Genomic DNA, 17,089 nt, shown 5'->3' with positions numbered 1-17,089 from the left:
GTATTTATCCCTTTACCTATTGAAGAACATCTTGGTTACTTCCAAGTTTTGGCAAATATGAATAGAGCTGCTGTAAACATAGCATACAGGTTTTTGTATAGACATGTTTTCAATTCCTTTGGGTAAGTACCAAGGCATATGATTTCTGGATTGTATGGTTAGAATATGTTTAGTTTTGTAAGACGTCTCTAAGATGTCTTCCAAAGTGATTGTACCATTTTGCATTCCCACCAGTAGTCAATGAGAGTTTCTATTGCTTTACATCCTCACCAACATTTGATGGTGTCAGTGCTCTGGATTTTGACTGTTCTAATAGGTGTGTAGTAATATCTCATTATTATTTTAATATGCATTTCTCTGATGATATATGAGGTGGAGCATCTTTTCATATGCTTGTTTGCCAGCTATATATCTTCTTTGGTGAGGTCTTTTGTGCATGTCTTTGTCTGTTCAGGCTGCTATAACAAAATAGCATGGATTGGGTAGCTTAAAAACAAGAGGAATTTCTTCTCATAGCTATAGAGGTTTTAAATCTGAAGTCTTAAATCTGTCAGAGTGCCAGTATGGTTGGGTGAACACCTCTTCTGGGTTGAAGACTTCTGGTTATGTCCTCACATGGTAGAATGGGAAGGGATCTCTCTGGCCTCTCTTATAAAGACGCTAATCCCGTTCAGGAAAGATTTGCCCTCATGACCTAATCACCTCCCAAAGGCCCCATCTCCTAATAGTATCACATTGGGTTAGGATTTTCTTTTTTTTTTTTTTTATGGCTGCGTTGGGTCTTCGTTGCTGCGCATGGCTTTCTCTAGTTGTGGTGAGTGGGAGCTGCTCTTCATTGCAGTGTGCAGGCTTCTCGTTGCAGTGGCTTCTTTTGTTGCAGAGCACGGGCTCTAGGCCTCCAGGCTTCAGTAGTTGTGGCACACAAGCTCAGTAGTTGTGGCTCACCGGCTCTAGATCGCAGTCTCAGTAGTTATGGCACACGGGCTTAGTTGCTCCACGGCATGTGGGATCTTCCTGGACCAGGGCTGGAGCCTGTGTCCCCTGCATTGTCAGGTGGATCCTTAACCACTGCACCACCAGGGAAGCCCTGGATTAGGATTTAACATATGAATTTGGGGGTGAAGGGACACAAACATTCAGAACCTTTGATCTTGTCAGTGTTCTGGATTTTGGTTATTCTAATAGATGTATAGTGGTATCTTGTTGTATTAATTTGCATTTCCCTGATGACTTTTGTAGAGCAGGGGTCCCCAACCCCCGGACCACAGACCAATACTGGTCCGTGGCCTATTAGGAACTGAGCCACACAGCAGGAGGTGAGCAGTGGCTGGGCGAGCCAGCAAGCGAAGCTTCGTCTGTATTTACAGCCACTCCTCATCCCTCACATTACCTCTTGAGCTCTGCTTCCCGTCAGATCAGCAGCGGCATTAGATTCCCATAGGAGCTTGAACCCTCCTGTGAACTACACATGCAAGGGATCTAGGTTGCACGCTCCTTATGAGAATCTAATGCCTGATGATCTGAGGTGGAGCTGAGGTGGTGAAGCTAGTGCTGGGGAGCAGCTGCAAATACGGATTATCATTAGCAGAGAGGTTTGACTGCACAAAGACCGTAATAAATCAGTTGCTTGCAGACTCTCATCAAAACCCTATCGGTTTAAAAAAAAAAAAAAAAAAAAACCGTATCAGTGAGTGGCAAGTGAAGACAAGCTCAGGGCTCCCAGTGATTCTGCATTATGGTGAGTTGTATAATTATTTCACTATATATTACAGTGTAATAATAATAGAAATAAAATGCACAATAAATGTAATGCATTTGAATCATCCCAAAACCATCCCCCCATCCTGGTCCGTGGAAAAATTAACTTCCACGAAACCGGTCCCTGGTGCCAAAAAGGTTGGGGACTGCTGTTGTAGAGCATCTTTTCATATGCTTATTTACCATCTGTTTATCTTCTTTGGTGAGGTATCTGTTAAGGTCTTGGGCCCACTTTTTAATTGAGTTGCTTGTTTTCTTACTGTTGAGTTTTAAGTGTGCTTTGATATTTTGGATAACAGTCCTTTATCAGATATGTGTTTTGCAAATGTTTTCTCCTAGTCCGCTGTCTTATCTTTTTATTCTGTTGACAGTATTTTTCACAGAACAGAAACTTTTAATTTTAATGAAGTCTGACTTATCAATTCTTTTTTCATGGATCATGCCTTTGGTGTGTATCTAAAAAGTCATCAAGGTTTTCTCCTGTATTATCTTCTTGGAGTTTTGTTGTTGATGTTTTAAAATATTTATTTATTTATTTATTGGCCACACCAAGCAGTATGCAGGGTATTAGTTCCCCAACCAGGGATCAAACCTGGGCCCCCTGCAGTGCTGCAGTGGAAGCATGGAGTCCTAACCACTGGACCACCATGGAAGTCCCTCTTCCAGGAGTTTTATAGTTTTGCATTTTACTTTTTAAGTCTGTGATCCATTTTGAGTTTTTGTGAAGAGTGTAAGGTCTGTGTCTAGATTAATTCTTTTGCATGTGGAACATCACTTGTTGAAAAGACTGTATTTTCTCCATTGTGTTGCCTTTGTTCTTTTGTCAGAGATCGTGACTATTCCTGTGGGTCTATTCTGGTCTCTCTATTTTGTTCCAATGATCTTTTTTGTCTCTTCTTTCACCAGCGCCACACTGCACTGTCTTGATTACTATAGCTTTATAGTAAGTCTTAAAGTCAGGTAGTGTCAATTCTCCAACTTTGTCCTTCTCCTTCAATATTACGTTAACTATTTTGGGTCTTTGCCTCTCCATAAAAACTTTAGAATGAATTTGTCAGTATCCATAAAATAATTTGCTGGGATTTTGATTGGGATTTCATTGAATCACAGATCAATTTGAGAAGAACTAACTTCTTGACAATATTGAATCTTTCTATCAGTGCACATAGAATATTGATCCATTTATTTAGTTCTTTGAATATTTACTTTTATTTAACATGTTTTGTAGTCTTTAGAAGCCACTTTTTCTGAGTACTTCAGAAGCACTTTACAGAGTTTTCCTGTCCTCTTGGATTCATTTGCTATTATATTTGTTCCTCTTTGTATTTGGCTTTTTAAGAGCCTTTTCCTCCCCCTTTTTAATGCCCAGCCATATGTGATTTCTGGTATTGCATAGCAAAATTGTCCCTAGAGTTAAATCACCTGACCTACATACCTCACATCCATGCTACAATACAACTGCTTTCTCAAAATTAGGGCAAAAAGTCTTATTGACCATATAAAGGAAATAACAGGAGAATTATAATATTGAATAAATAATCTCTGACCTCAACAAGCTTGTAGTCTAGTTAAGAAACTAGACTTAAACATACGAAAAGTAAGATATTTAGATAAAATTTCTGTGTTAGGTCATAGAAGAGCACATGATTAATGTGTATTAACTCTACAGACAATGATGACTCTGGAATTTAGAGAAGGGAGAGATTTACTTTAGCAAGTTAGTCAAGGAAAACTTAATTGGGCTAGTGGAAGTTGAACTTAGTCCTGAAATATAAGTAAATTTTGGATTAGAAAGATTAATTCATATTTCTTGTGGATGAGTTTTATAATATGTTGTGGTTTAAGAAAAACATTAAAAAATCTTTATATGAACTATTTCCTTTTAAATTATATTTTCTATCCAAAGTGGTTATAATAAACACTTGAAAGTGTTTGACATATCAATTGCTTTCAGTTTTTTACTTCTGTGTTTTTGTCACAGATGTCCTGATTTTCAGCTGCTACAGGAAGGACAAAGGTATGGTTGAATCAGTATCACTTACCTTCTATGTATTCTTGTTAATAGAAGCATTAAGAGTAAACCAGGTGATATGAACTCTTGGACTTCCTGTGCTAATGCATTATGTAAGTGCCCATTCTAGCCCACAAAAAGAAATATTTGCCTTGTACAGCTTTTTTTTCTTTTGTGATGGTAAGATGATGTGTTTGATCTGTATGATTTACTGTACAGCTGTTCCTACCAAGGAAGTCTAATTGAACCTGTTGAAATATGACACAAACACAGCTTCCATCTGAGATATTGTGCTTCATTGTCAACTAGATTGTGCCAATTACATTTGTTGAAAGGTTTTTATAGAACATCAAAACATTAATGTATCAGTTAATTATTTGAAAGAGTGTCTAAAGCATTAATAGAAATTCCAAGTTGTGATTTTTTTTCTAAACTTTGCTCATGGTATTGCTTGCCCAACCATGATCATCTCTCAAAACATATCCTTTTATCTTCCAGAATAAATTTTCCTAGTTATTAGTCACTACCTTAGTTAGATGGAATTGAGCACAAGTGAGAGATATTTATTATTCGCTATAAATCTTTAACTTACAGCTTCAAAATAGTATAGAAAAATATAATTACCATACAATTCCAAGAGAAAGTATACATGAAAATTGAGTTGTTCTAAGTTTTTTGAAATTGTACTTACTTCAGATACAAGAGACAGTCTGTGGCTATGTAGGCTAGACTCTAACTAAAAAATGGTATAAAATACTGAATGAACTTATCTTTTTTCTCCATTCCCATCTACAACCTTATTTTCAACTGTTTTTCTTCTTCTTTTACACTTCCCCCAAGCATGCTTTTTTGTTTATTGCTGAATTATTTTATTTCATTTTATTTTTAAAAATTGTAATAGGCTTTAGGGGGATAGGTTTACAGAAAATACAAAAAATAGGTTTACAGAAAAATTGTGTGAGAAGTAGAGAGTTCCCATATACCCTTTCACCACCCTCCAGGTGCTTCTTGACCTAGAATCCTTGCCATCCTGATCTTTTAAAGTTGTTATATGTGCATTTGCTTAAGGGTAATTGCTCTCCTATCCTTATTTATCTCAAGTTTGTATAGACAAAGCTCTCTTTGTCTCTGCTCTTTCATATTTTTTAATCTTTTATAAACCTAATCTGAAAATTAAAGGAACATAGGCAAAGGGAAAACTGTTGTCTTATTATTATCATTGTGATTTAACTCTGGGATTTTCAAGTATAAGTATCTTTCATTGATAAATGTTGATTTGCCAACTTTATTTTCTGCTATGACTTTCTTGAATTTTTCATTCAGTGGAATTTTCTGCATAACTATCAACCAGAATTGGAAAATGCTTAAACGTCTCTTTTTATTTTTGTTTCAAAATCTAAACAGTTCCTCTCATTTTTTTTTGAGAAACCAATAATGAAGTTTTCAAAAGAATCCTTTTTTAAAAAAAGATATATAAAGCAGTTACAGAAATGGAGAAAGCAAAAATCAAAATAATTCAGTAGGATGGAATTATCAAATGTTGGTTTGTGGGGTTTTTGTTTTTGTGTGTATGTTGTTTGGTTTTTGTTTTCTTTTCTTTTTTGCTATACTCTTACAACACTTTTAAAATAATCGGCGAGAAAATACAAGGGAAGAAGATGGAAAGAGACTTATATCAAATAAATAAGATGTAGAGAAATTATAGAATTATAACTTTCTTCTGAAATGTGTATGTGTGTGTGTATATAGGCCTAGGTAAATATAAGCCTATAAATAAGGCCTTGCCCAGGGAATAAAAGTTTCTACCTTGAAAGTTACAAAGTATAAATACTGTGGGACATGTTGCTTTTCTGTTACAGTTGTTTTGTTTCTTTCCCTCAACAGTGGTCATTCTGGAGAAGAAATACAGTTATGCAGTAAGGCCATTAAAACATCAGATGTTGACAGTCCTGGCCATTTTGAGAAGCATGATGAATCTAGTTCTTCTGGCACTCATAATGATAGTAGCAGTGATAATGAGCAAGACTTTGTTTCCTCCATTCTACAAGGAAACAGACCAAGTGCAACGGGTATAAGGCCACAGCTGCACAAAAAAAGCATAATGAAAAAGAAAGCTGGTCAAAAGGTTGACTCCAAACATGAAAGCAAAGAACAGACAGTAATAGATGTCACTGAGCAGTTAGGCAATTGCAGATTAGACAGTGAGGAGAAAGCTGCTGCTTGTGAACTTCCTTTACAGAATGTATGTACTCAGATTTCTTCAGATAGGTCTCTGCAAGAAAAATTAGAAGCTTCAAAAATTTCTGAAAATAAATACAGTAGTTCAAAAATAACTCTTGTAGGCATAAGTAAGAAAAGTGCTGAGCATTTTAAGAGGAAATTTGCCAAATCGAACCAAGTTTCTAGGTCAGCTTCTAGTTCAGTGCAGGTGTGCCCTGAAGTTGCAAAGGCAAACTTACTTAAAGCCCTGAAGGAGACTTTGATTGAGTGGAAGACAGAAGAAACTTTGAGGTTTTTGTATGGCCAGAATTATGCTTCTGTATGTCTGAAACCCTCTTCAGCCCCTCTGGTTAAGGAAGAAGAACTTGATGAAGATGATGTGAACTGTGACCCAGACAGTCATTCCCCTGCCTTGCAGGAATCTCAGAACAGCTTGGATGAGTCTTTACCGTTTAGAGCCTCAGATACAGCCATTAAACCACTGCCAAGTTATGAGAACTTGAAAAAAGAAACTGAAACATTAAATCTAAGGATCAGGGAGTTTTATAGAGGACGATATGTTTTGAATGAAGAAACCACCAAATCACAAGACTCGGAAGAGGTATGTCTTAATGATAATGATTTTTCCATACTGCTAACATGTGGAACACTCACCATAGTAAATCTTGGAACAGGAAGAAAAGTACTGAAGGAATAATTTTTTTTAATTTTCAGAATTTTCTTTAGTCTTTCAGTCCTTTGGTTTAAAATTTCATCTCCAGTATTGACATTATTATTTTCCAAATAAGTTAAAGTTTGCCCCAGGAAATTTTCATCAATATTTAACATTTTTCTCTAATGTAGAAATAGCCTACAATTGTGGGACAAAGTTTTCTTTAAAACCTAATTCTTAAAAAAAAAAAACCTAATTCTTCATATAATATCTAGACTCTCTGAAAAGGCTTGTTTTTTCTTCGTTGGTATGTATGCTTTCAGATTTCTACAGAGGGTGTGTATCTTTGTGTTTTATTTCCAATGGGACTATATGCAGTGGAATAGACTTACTAATTGAATAGTAAAATATTTGGATAATATTTGGCAAGCATGCTCACTTAAAATATTATGAATGAAAATTATTTAGTAAAGGAGACTTATTGGGGAAATAGTGGACATAGGAGAAAATGGAAAGAGCACATTCAGGTAACGTAGATTTGATTATCTGCTCTGTCATTTACTAGCTGTATGAAAATTTAGTCTCTTGAGTCTGATTGCTTATCTGTAAATGGGATTATAAATGGCTTCCCTTACTCAATTTTTATGAGTTTTAAAGATAATGCATATAAAGCATTTATCCCAGTGCCTGACATATAATTCGTACTCAGTTATATGTAAATAGTTATATGTAGAAACTGATGTTATGCTGCTGAGATTTCATGAGGTTCTTTCAGTATTTCCATTACCCATTTTTGGTTGATGTGTAGTTTGGGAAAGGAAGTCATTTGGCATGAAGAGGAATAGGTGATAACCTTGATTTTTACCATAGGAGTTTGTTTTCTGAGTAAATATGGCTCTAAATTTAAGAACACATTTGGAGATTTAAAAAGAGTGTGAAAGTGGAAATACAGTAAAACTTTAGAAATTTCTTATATTTCTACAGAATGTTACCTAGCCCAACACTATATTTGAAATCACTTCAACTGGATTATTAGACAGCATCCATAACTTTATATGAAGCCTGGAGAAACATTGTTGTCTGTCATTAAGCTGCATAACTTTACTATAGCACTTGTTTTATTGTTTTTATGCTAATAAGCCTTAAGAAGGAAAAAGTAATCCCTGAAATTTGACTGCTTCTCTGTTGCTAAAACTTTTTCATTGCAGAAACTAACACAAAATTGTAAAGCAATTATACTCCAATAAAGATGTTAAAAAAATTTTTTTAATATATATTAGAAAAAAAACTTTTTCATTGAAGTGTAACACAAATAGTAAGTGTACAGCTCATTGCATTATCACAAGTGAACACACCAATGTAATTACTACGCAGGCCAAGAAATTTGAGTAAACCAGAAGCCCCACTATGTCTCCTCCAAATCATTACCTCTTTCCCAAATTAATGACTATAATAGCATAGATTAATTTTCCCAATTTTGAACTGAATGTAAATGGATTCACTCAGTATATGTTCTTTGGTATCCAATTTATTTTGTGCAGCATTATGTTCATGAGTCATTTGTGTTGCAGATAGTTGTAGTTCATTCTTTCATTGCTGCATAGTATTCCATTATATAAATATACCACAATTTATTAATGTTAATAAGCATTTAGGCTGTTTCCAGTTTGGGGCTATTATGAACTATGCTGTTATGAACTTTTCTTGTGTATGTCTCTCTTTTAATGTGTATGTATTTCTGATGGGTATGTACCTAGGACTAGAATTTCTGGGTCAGAGTGTATGCATATATTCAACTCTACTAGATAATGCCAAACAGTTTTCCAAAATGGTTCAGCCATTTTATATTCTACTATCACTGTATGAGAGTTTACATGACTCCATATTCTCACCAATACTTGATATTGTAACTTTTCACTATTCCGATGGTACTGATTTTAGGTTGTAATACATTTCTCTGATGATTAATGAGTTGAGTACTGTTTCATCTGCTTATGAACCATTTGGATAGTCTCTTTTGTGAAGTGCCTGTTCAAGTCTTTTTTTCCATTTATCTATTGGAATATCAGGAATTCTTTATGTATTCAGGATTCAAGTCCATTTTTGTGTATTGCAAATATCTTCCACTCTGAGACTTGCCTTTTCCCTCTTATTAATGGTGTCTTGAGTCCAGTTTACTAATGGTTCCCTTTAGTGACTTCTTTAAGAAATCTTTACTTAGCCCAGGTTATTTCATCTTCTAGAAGCTTTGTTTTTCCTTTAACATTTAGATCTGTAATTCATCTGGAATTGATTTTTGTTTACGGTGGGGAGTATCAGTCAGATTTCATTGTTTCTCTCTGGGGAAATGTGTGCACATTAAAGTACTATTGATTTTTCTTTTTCTTTTCTTCTCTTTCTTTTTTTCCTTCTTTCTTTTTTGTTTTGTTTGTTTGCTCATTCCTTAAGTTACTGAGAGAGATGGGCAAGGTGGGTCAAAATCTCTCAGCATAATTATAAATTGATTATTTTTCCTTTCAGTTTTGTGAATTTTACTTTTAATATTTTGAGACAATGATCTTGGGTGCAAATGTGAGATTATTATGTCTTCCTGGTAAATCTAACCTCTTAGCATATGGAGTGACTTTGCTCTCCATTGATTTTATTTATTTATTTTTGGCTTTACAAGATCTACTTTCCTGACACTCTCATTCTTTTATTAGTATTTTCAAGGACTATCTTTTTTTAAAAAAAATCTAGGTTGATAATCTTTGTCCGTTACGTAGAGGATTTAGTCCATTTACATTTAGTGTCACAATTGATATATTTGGGTTTAAATCTAGCATCTCACTTGTTGCTTTCTGCATGTCCCACCTGTTCTGTGTTCTTCTCTCCTTTCTTGCTTTCTTTGGATCAGATATCATTATTCCATTTTTTGCCCTCTGTTAGCTAGTTTTTATACATTCTTTTACTGATCATTAATTGGTTTCCCTAAAGATTAAAAACTGAATCTGTGTCTTATTAAAATCTAATATAAGTTAATACTTTTATTGCTTCCTGGACAAGTAGTACCTTAGAAACTTTAATTCCATTTACCCCATCTTGACTTAACGTGCTCTGTTGTTGTGTACTTTTATTGTCTCTGTATTTTTAAATCCTACAAGATTGTTTATAGTTGGTATTAAGTTGGATTTATCCAATTAATTACTCTTTTACTGTTCTTCATTCCTTCCTGCATCTCCATTCCTTCATCTGGGATCGTTCGCCTTGGGCCTGAAGAATATCCTTTTTTTCCATTAGTGCCAGTTTGCTAATGATGAATCTTCTCAGTTTTGTCAGGACATTCTTTATTTTACTTTCACTTTTGAAAGATGTTTTCCTGGACACTGAATTCTAAATTAATTCTAAATTAGTAGTTATTTTCTTGCAGCCCGTTGAAAATACATATTCATTGTTTTTTGGCTTCCATTTATTTCTGTTATTTGAAAATACTGTTTCTTCCTTTAGCTACTTTTAAGATTTTTTTTTTTTTGTCTTTGGTTACCGTCAATTTTAGAATGCTTTGTGTGTGATTATATTTGTATTTATTCTTTTGGCTGTTGTATACTTAAATCTGTGACTTGATTTCTTTTATCAGTTTTGGAATATTCTCAGTTATTATCTCTTCAGGTATTGCTTCTGTCCCATTCTCCCTTTCCTCTCTACCTGGTACTCCAATTGCAGATACGTTAGTCTTTTTCACTGTATCTTCTGTTTTTTATATTCTCTTGTGCTTTGCATTACCCCAAGCCAGGGGGTGGGAGGAGAGGGGTGTGTGTCTGTGCTTCATTCTGGATATCTTCCAAATCAGTATTCTCTCTTCAGTCTTTTCTACTATGTTATTAAACCTATCCATTGAGTTCTTTTAAATACTGTTTTTTCAGTTACTGGGAGTTTTGTTTGGTTTTTTTATATAGCTTCCAGTTCTCTGCTAAAATTTTCCATCTTGTTATTTTTCTTTGAATATATTCAGCAGTTATTCTAAATAAGGTTGATAACTTCATTACATGGATTTCCTAGGGGTTGATTTCTATGAGCTAATGTTTCAGATTTTGATCATATTGTCTTGTTTTCTTATTGTTTTATTATGTGGCAAACATTGCATAATAAAAATTAGAGATAGCTTGAAACCCAGGCTGATGTTATCTTCCTCTAGAACAGATTTGTGTTTGCTTCTGGCAGATGATTTGCTGGTCTAGTTCCCTGACTAGGTTTTGAACCCGGGCCCCCTTCATTGGGAGTGCAGAGTCTTACCCACTGAATCACCAGGGAAGTCCCACCAAATCACTTTAATCCAATCAGTGATTAAGATGATTTGAAGCTGGGCTTCAGTCCCTGCAAGAGCCAGTCCACTTCCTCTTCATTCTTACTCCTGGAGTATGGTCCATCTAAGTCCTGTTCTCAAGTTTGGGGTAGGTTGACAGTACCTCTTCCTTCTTGGCATGCCCTGAACTCTGATGCTCAGGTTCTCATAATCTAAATTGCCTCTTCTGGAATTAGTCAGTGCCTTCTCTGGAATTACTTTCTCCAGAATCTCAGACCATAATTCTTTACTACCTTATTAGCTCTCTGATGCTTTCAAACAATCGTGGGTTTTTTCACAGTTTTTTCAGTTTTTCAGCAGAAGAAGTGGTTTGAATTATCTTGTCTGCCGTTTCTAGAAGTGGAATTTCCCATAATACATTTATAGCATTTGATAATTTTAGTCCTTTAATCTCCTATATTTATATAGTATTTAGCATTTTACGAAGTCTTTTTATATACGTTTTCTCATTTAATAAAGAAGGTATTAGTATCCCTATTATACAGATGAGAAAATGCTCTCAAAAGAGGGCAGATGGCTCAAGCAAGTTCATACCAGCCTACTAACTGAGCCAATACTCAAATTTAAATATTCTAATTCTGAAGTCTAATTTTTATTCTACCATACCACAGGTATAAACTTTTGTGTTTTAATGTTTGTTGTTCTTATCAAAGAAAGAATGTAAATTTATGATTTTATTTTGCTTTGTTTGAAAATGTGATTCAGCATGATCCCACCTTGCCACTGATAGATTCAAGTTCTCAGAACCAGATTAGAAAACGCATCGTACTTGAAAAATTGAGTAAAATGTAAGTATGTAATTATCATTCCATGTTTATAATATTTAAATTAATTTGGTATGTGTGGGTTCATAACTTATTGGTGTAATCCTTGAATTTTGAACAGAAGAATAACGTGTAAAGTTTATGTGGATTTTGTCACCTGAGAAATTTAGATTTTTAAGATGTCCTACCAAAGAATATTGAAATTGTTTTGTGTAGAAGATATAGAGACACATAATAAAGAGGAAGGTTGAAATTATGGGAGTAGAAAATCAAACTGCCTCACTCCCATTTAATAATCTAGTGAAGTCAGGAAAAAATATCAGAGCTAGACCCATTTAAATACTGATTTGTGGTAAATGTGTCACATCAGTTTCACGTGTAAATAAGATTTTATAAAGGTTTAACGGTTTATTGACTTATTCTATATACATATTCATAGAACCGTTTCACACTCAACAACCTGAATTTTGCAATTTAGTTTTAAGCTTCCCGTAGTGGAAGTTGTTGTTCTTGTAATTAGCCCAGTCATAAATGACATTTGAAAATTGCAATCTTGGTTTCTCTTTCAAAAGGAGCTTGAAAATCTTTTTTTCAGAGGTGTGACGGCTATCTTGAACTTTTCAACCAGCATTTTTTTTCTTCAGCAGAAAAGACAGAAAGGTGTTTTTCAGTCAATATTTAAGGTGCTGTGCACGTGCAGAAGTCTTAATTTTGTAGTAGTTCAAAAATAAGAAAAGCCTATTTTCTAGAAGCCATAGTATTTTGAACAGCTTACTTCTCTAAATTTTACATGTTAAATAAGTGTTTAAATTAATATTTATTGAATGCCTGTTGTGTGTTAGACTCTTCATATATAATAAATCTGTTTTGTCTTTTACCTGCTCTTCATACTTGTACATTTGTTTCTGTTAAATATTAGTTTAGACAACAGTGTAAGTCACCATCTGTCTGATTCATAGAATAAGAAGATATCAGTCCTTGATTTTAGTTACAAAGGTTTTGAAAGTTGGGATAGATTAACTATACTAGCATGTAATTAGTAGGTAGGGATTTATGTGAAAATAGTTTTCTAGACTTTTTATCTAATGAAAGTACCCAGTTTTAAATTTAAGACCACATAGGCATGTCATTGAAGGAATTTGGGCTACAACAGAAGATACCAAAAGGAACCCTGCTAGAAGACCAAGTTATCGATATTAGGGCAGGAACTAAATTTGAGAAGTGGTGGAATAATTTAAGAAGAAGCACAAAGAACACTGAAAACAAAATAATTATAGTGACATAGGGATTTTTTTGGTTGGTTGTTTATGAAAGCAGTTGAGTTTTTTCTCATTGTAAAAGTAGCACCAACTGTACAAAAAACTTTTAGAGAATCAAAGAACATGAAATATGCACTGAGTATTAGATGATATTAAGGAATTGTTAATTTGGTTAGGTGTGATGGTTTTATTATTATATACGGAAATGCACTTGTATTTAGAGATAAATAAGGAATAATTTAGGGGTCAAATGACATGATGTCAGGGATTTACTTTAAGATACTGCAAAAGAAAAGGAAGGAAAAATGAAGCAAATGTAGCAAAATATAGGGAGATTGAATCTGGAAATAGAAATATGGGGTTATTGTTACTGTCTCTATTTTGAAACGTGTTTTAAACTTTTATAATAAGTTTTTTTAAAAAGTAATACATGCTTATTCCAGAAGATTTAGGTTGTAGAAAGTGATATAAATAAGGAAGCGAAAATCACCTGTAATTCCACCACTCAACAGTAACTATTAATATTTTGATGTTTATCCCTGACATATATGTGGTATAGCTGGTGTGTGTATATTCATTCCATTTGGTTCCCTCTGGTATAGTCTAAACCTAGAGAGAATGACATATGTTCGATATATACTATGTGTGATATGCAATTGCATTATAACATGTATGTTTTTATGAAAATGGAACAATACTACATATGCATTTTTCACTTAACATTTATCATGAATATCTTTCCACATTAAAAAATATAGATTTATATTATTATTTTAAAGATTTTATTATTTGGTTATATCATAATTTATTTAACCACCTATTGATGGACATTTGTTACCATTTTTTCACTACTAAAAATATTTCTCCAATAACCATCTTTTTTATGTTTGATTATTTCTTTAGGATAAATTTTTTCATAGTAAAACTATTGGGTCAAAGAGTGTCCACATTTAAAATATTAGTATATATTGTCAAATTGCTCTCTAGAAATGTACCAATGTTTACTCTTACCATAAGGATGTAATAAGAAATATGCCACACTCCCATATTGGACCATTTGGAGGGCAGTTCTTCTGGCCTGTGTTCTTTCCATTTATTTAATATTTGAAAATAAAAAGTTAAGAAATACTAGAGACAAGAATATAGATGGCAGCCAAAATGATATTTTTGCATTTCAGTGCCTCATTCTGTAGCATAGGCTACAAAATAAGAGTGTGGAGTTATTTTGAAATATTTCTTTATGACTTCTTACCAGTTACAACCTTGCTTAATTGTCTCCACCTCAGTGTTTCCCTATGGAAAATCCAGACTTAGGCAAGACCCCCAGAAATGTATCTATATAATTATATTTTAAAGGAAATGTAATTTTTTATTTTCAGATTGCCTGGACTTATGGGGCCTCTTCAGATTACATTAGGAGATGTTCACACACAACTTAAAAATCTTGTCCGAACTTTCAGGTTAGTGTTAATATTAGGATTTTCCTTCTCAGTTATTTTGACTTTATGTAATTGCCTTGCAGAATCCATAGTAGACTAAGGCATGAAGAAAGTAAATGAGTTACCTTTATTGTCTTAAATCTAAATACTGTTTTATTTTCTCTTCCACTAAACATTACTTATATCTTTTGTTTTCGTTTTTGTTTGTTTAATTTTTATTGTAATTGATTTACAGTGTTAGTTTCAAGTGTACAGCAAAGTGAATCAGTTATACGTATACATATATCCACTCTTTTTTAGGTTCTTTTCCCATCCCTGTGCTGTACAGTAGGAAGGTCCTTATTAGTTATCTGTTTTATATGTAGTAGTGTGTATATGTCAATCCCAATCTCCCAATTTGTCCCTCGCCCTCCAGCTTATATCTTTTGTTAAATGTAATCCCTTATTTGCTCAAACCTTGATATGTTTAGTTTGGGATAGTTTACTTATGGAATAGCCTAAAATTAAGAAGGAGAATATCTGAGACACAAAGGTGGTTAGTCAGTGACATCTTGGATTTTAGTGAATTAGTAAATATATATCAGATGACCAGCACTATGGACAATACAGAAGAAGACTAATGCCCACCCTTGAGGAAGAACTCCTGTGAGAAGACAAGGTGAGCACAGAGAGCAGTGCAAAACAGTGGATAATTTAGCTTTGAGTAGTGTGGAACAGACTTAAAGTGATCAGACAAGGACAGGAAGAATAGAGAATATCAATTACGAAGTGGAGCAGTTGGGATTTTTCTGCAACTATCAAGGTAAAAATATTCAACAGGCTAAGACGAGGTTCTCTACTAAGAAGCATAGAGATAGGCCTCTAAATACGTTATTAGTAGAGGTGTACCAAATACGCATTTTGGCCCAATGCCAGTGACCCAAAGTTAAATTAATAGTTGTCTGTGGCTAAAGCCAGATAGCACCAACATAGGATGAACTTCTAGGGTAAAAGAATCATTTCATCCAAAAAATCAATTATTATTATAGTTTATTGCCAACAGTAGTAGTAAGATTTTTAAAGTTTACAATTATAATACAGGAACAGTTTCTTGACACTGTCAGCAGTTAGATTTCTCTTGCAGTCCCTGTATTGTACATAGGTAATACCAAATAGATATACACTTTCAACCAGCACATTTGAAAACATCACTAACCTTTTTGTGTGCCACAGAGTAATTCAGGAAAATGTTTTCAAATAAATTATTATTTTAATTTATTTGAGGAGCTAGGATTCAAGGAGCTAGGATTCAAAGTTTAGGAGCTAGGATTCAAAGTTTAGACATGTCTCAAAAATTCTTCATCTTCAGCTACTGAAAAGGATTGTTTGTAACACTTCATGTTTGAATCTTCAGCCTTCATAGACCTAAGACTATATTAAGACATTCTTGTAGAGTTGTTTACTGTGAAGTTTTACTAAACAAAATGTGTTTGGGGTACCCTAATTTTCTCTAACAGGCTTGTCCTAACATCTTAAAAATTATTTTGATTAGAGATTATATTTGAATTATTGCCCATCCTTTATTTACATAGTTTAGGTATTTTTCCATCCCATGGTATTATGAGGTAACATTGTTTTTAATTCATCATCACAAGGTGTGAAGAATTCCCCAATAGGATGTTTTCTTGAAAAATTTATGACTTAAATGGAAGTAAATAACTGAAATTTAAATACAGCTCTTAAATGTTATTTTCTTTAATGTTATGAATGGTAGTACATTATACAGTTCTGCAAAGACTGAATTATGATAAATCTAATCTCTATGATTTTGTCTTACATTATTTGAATTTTTATAAACATTTTTTCCAAGATATAATGTTCTTGAGGAAGTTATCTATTTAATGTATGACATATTTGTATTAACTGTCAATCTATTTTGCTAAATAACTGAAAATTTTTACTAATTCTTTTATGCATAAAATTAAGTTTTCATAAGCAACATTAATTACTACAGCATTTTACTCTTATATTGACTGATGAAACAAGCACATAAGAACATTTTCACTCCATTTCATCTAGAATGTTTATATTTGAAAGTGAGTGTTCAGGGAATAACAATAAATCTGAATGACATGATTGTGCTGATTACTGACATTGTTACACTCATTGGATGTCATGGTAACTGTGCAATCACAAGATCATTGAATGCCAGAAATGATGCTCAGATTGGCCTAGGCCTTTGGAAGACTGACTAAATGCTTTGCTAAAAGGAGGGTTTGGGCCAAATACCAAGACGAAAGCTGAACTTCTTTGCATTTCTGTTTAGTTAGGAAGAGAGAGACACTTGTTTTTTAGGTCTAGGTCATATACCTGTCACAAAACCATGCATCCAAAAGAAAACAAAAGTGTTTTTCAACTGTCTACACTCATGATAAAGTTTGAATAGATATGTACAGTGTGGATTTATTAGGAAGTAAATATCATATAAAGAAAGGTTAGCTGAGGGAAGAAGACGACCAGGTGCTACTCTGTTTCATTGATTTTTAAAAGACTTGTTACTCAATTTCTTGCAGACAGTGTTTATTTAATCACCATTCTGAGCAAACTGGTAAAGTCACTAAAGACACATTAGATGAAATATTAGAATAAAGCCTTTGATCTTGAA

The 17,089-nt window shown here is 33.7% G+C and overlaps 1 protein-coding gene across 3 annotated transcripts in view; it reads left to right on the top strand.

The window, feature by feature from the left end:
* RPAP2 (RNA polymerase II associated protein 2) overlaps positions 1–17,089 on the top strand; it is an 83,640-nt gene that overhangs the window by 22,907 nt on the left and 43,644 nt on the right. For all 3 annotated transcript variants that reach the window (XM_070044153.1, XM_030868659.3, XM_060302784.2), the window contains exons 7-10: positions 3,740–3,775; positions 5,654–6,590; positions 11,689–11,771; positions 14,386–14,466. In XM_070044153.1, coding sequence (XP_069900254.1) covers positions 3,740–3,775; positions 5,654–6,590; positions 11,689–11,771; positions 14,386–14,466 — 1,137 coding nt within the window. The remainder of the gene's footprint in view (positions 1–3,739; positions 3,776–5,653; positions 6,591–11,688; positions 11,772–14,385; positions 14,467–17,089) is intronic.

The sequence above is a fragment of the Globicephala melas genome, chromosome 1, assembly GCF_963455315.2.
Source record: "Globicephala melas chromosome 1, mGloMel1.2, whole genome shotgun sequence".
Lineage (NCBI taxonomy): Eukaryota > Metazoa > Chordata > Mammalia > Artiodactyla > Delphinidae > Globicephala > Globicephala melas.
This window is presented reverse-complemented; position numbering and strand designations above follow the sequence as displayed.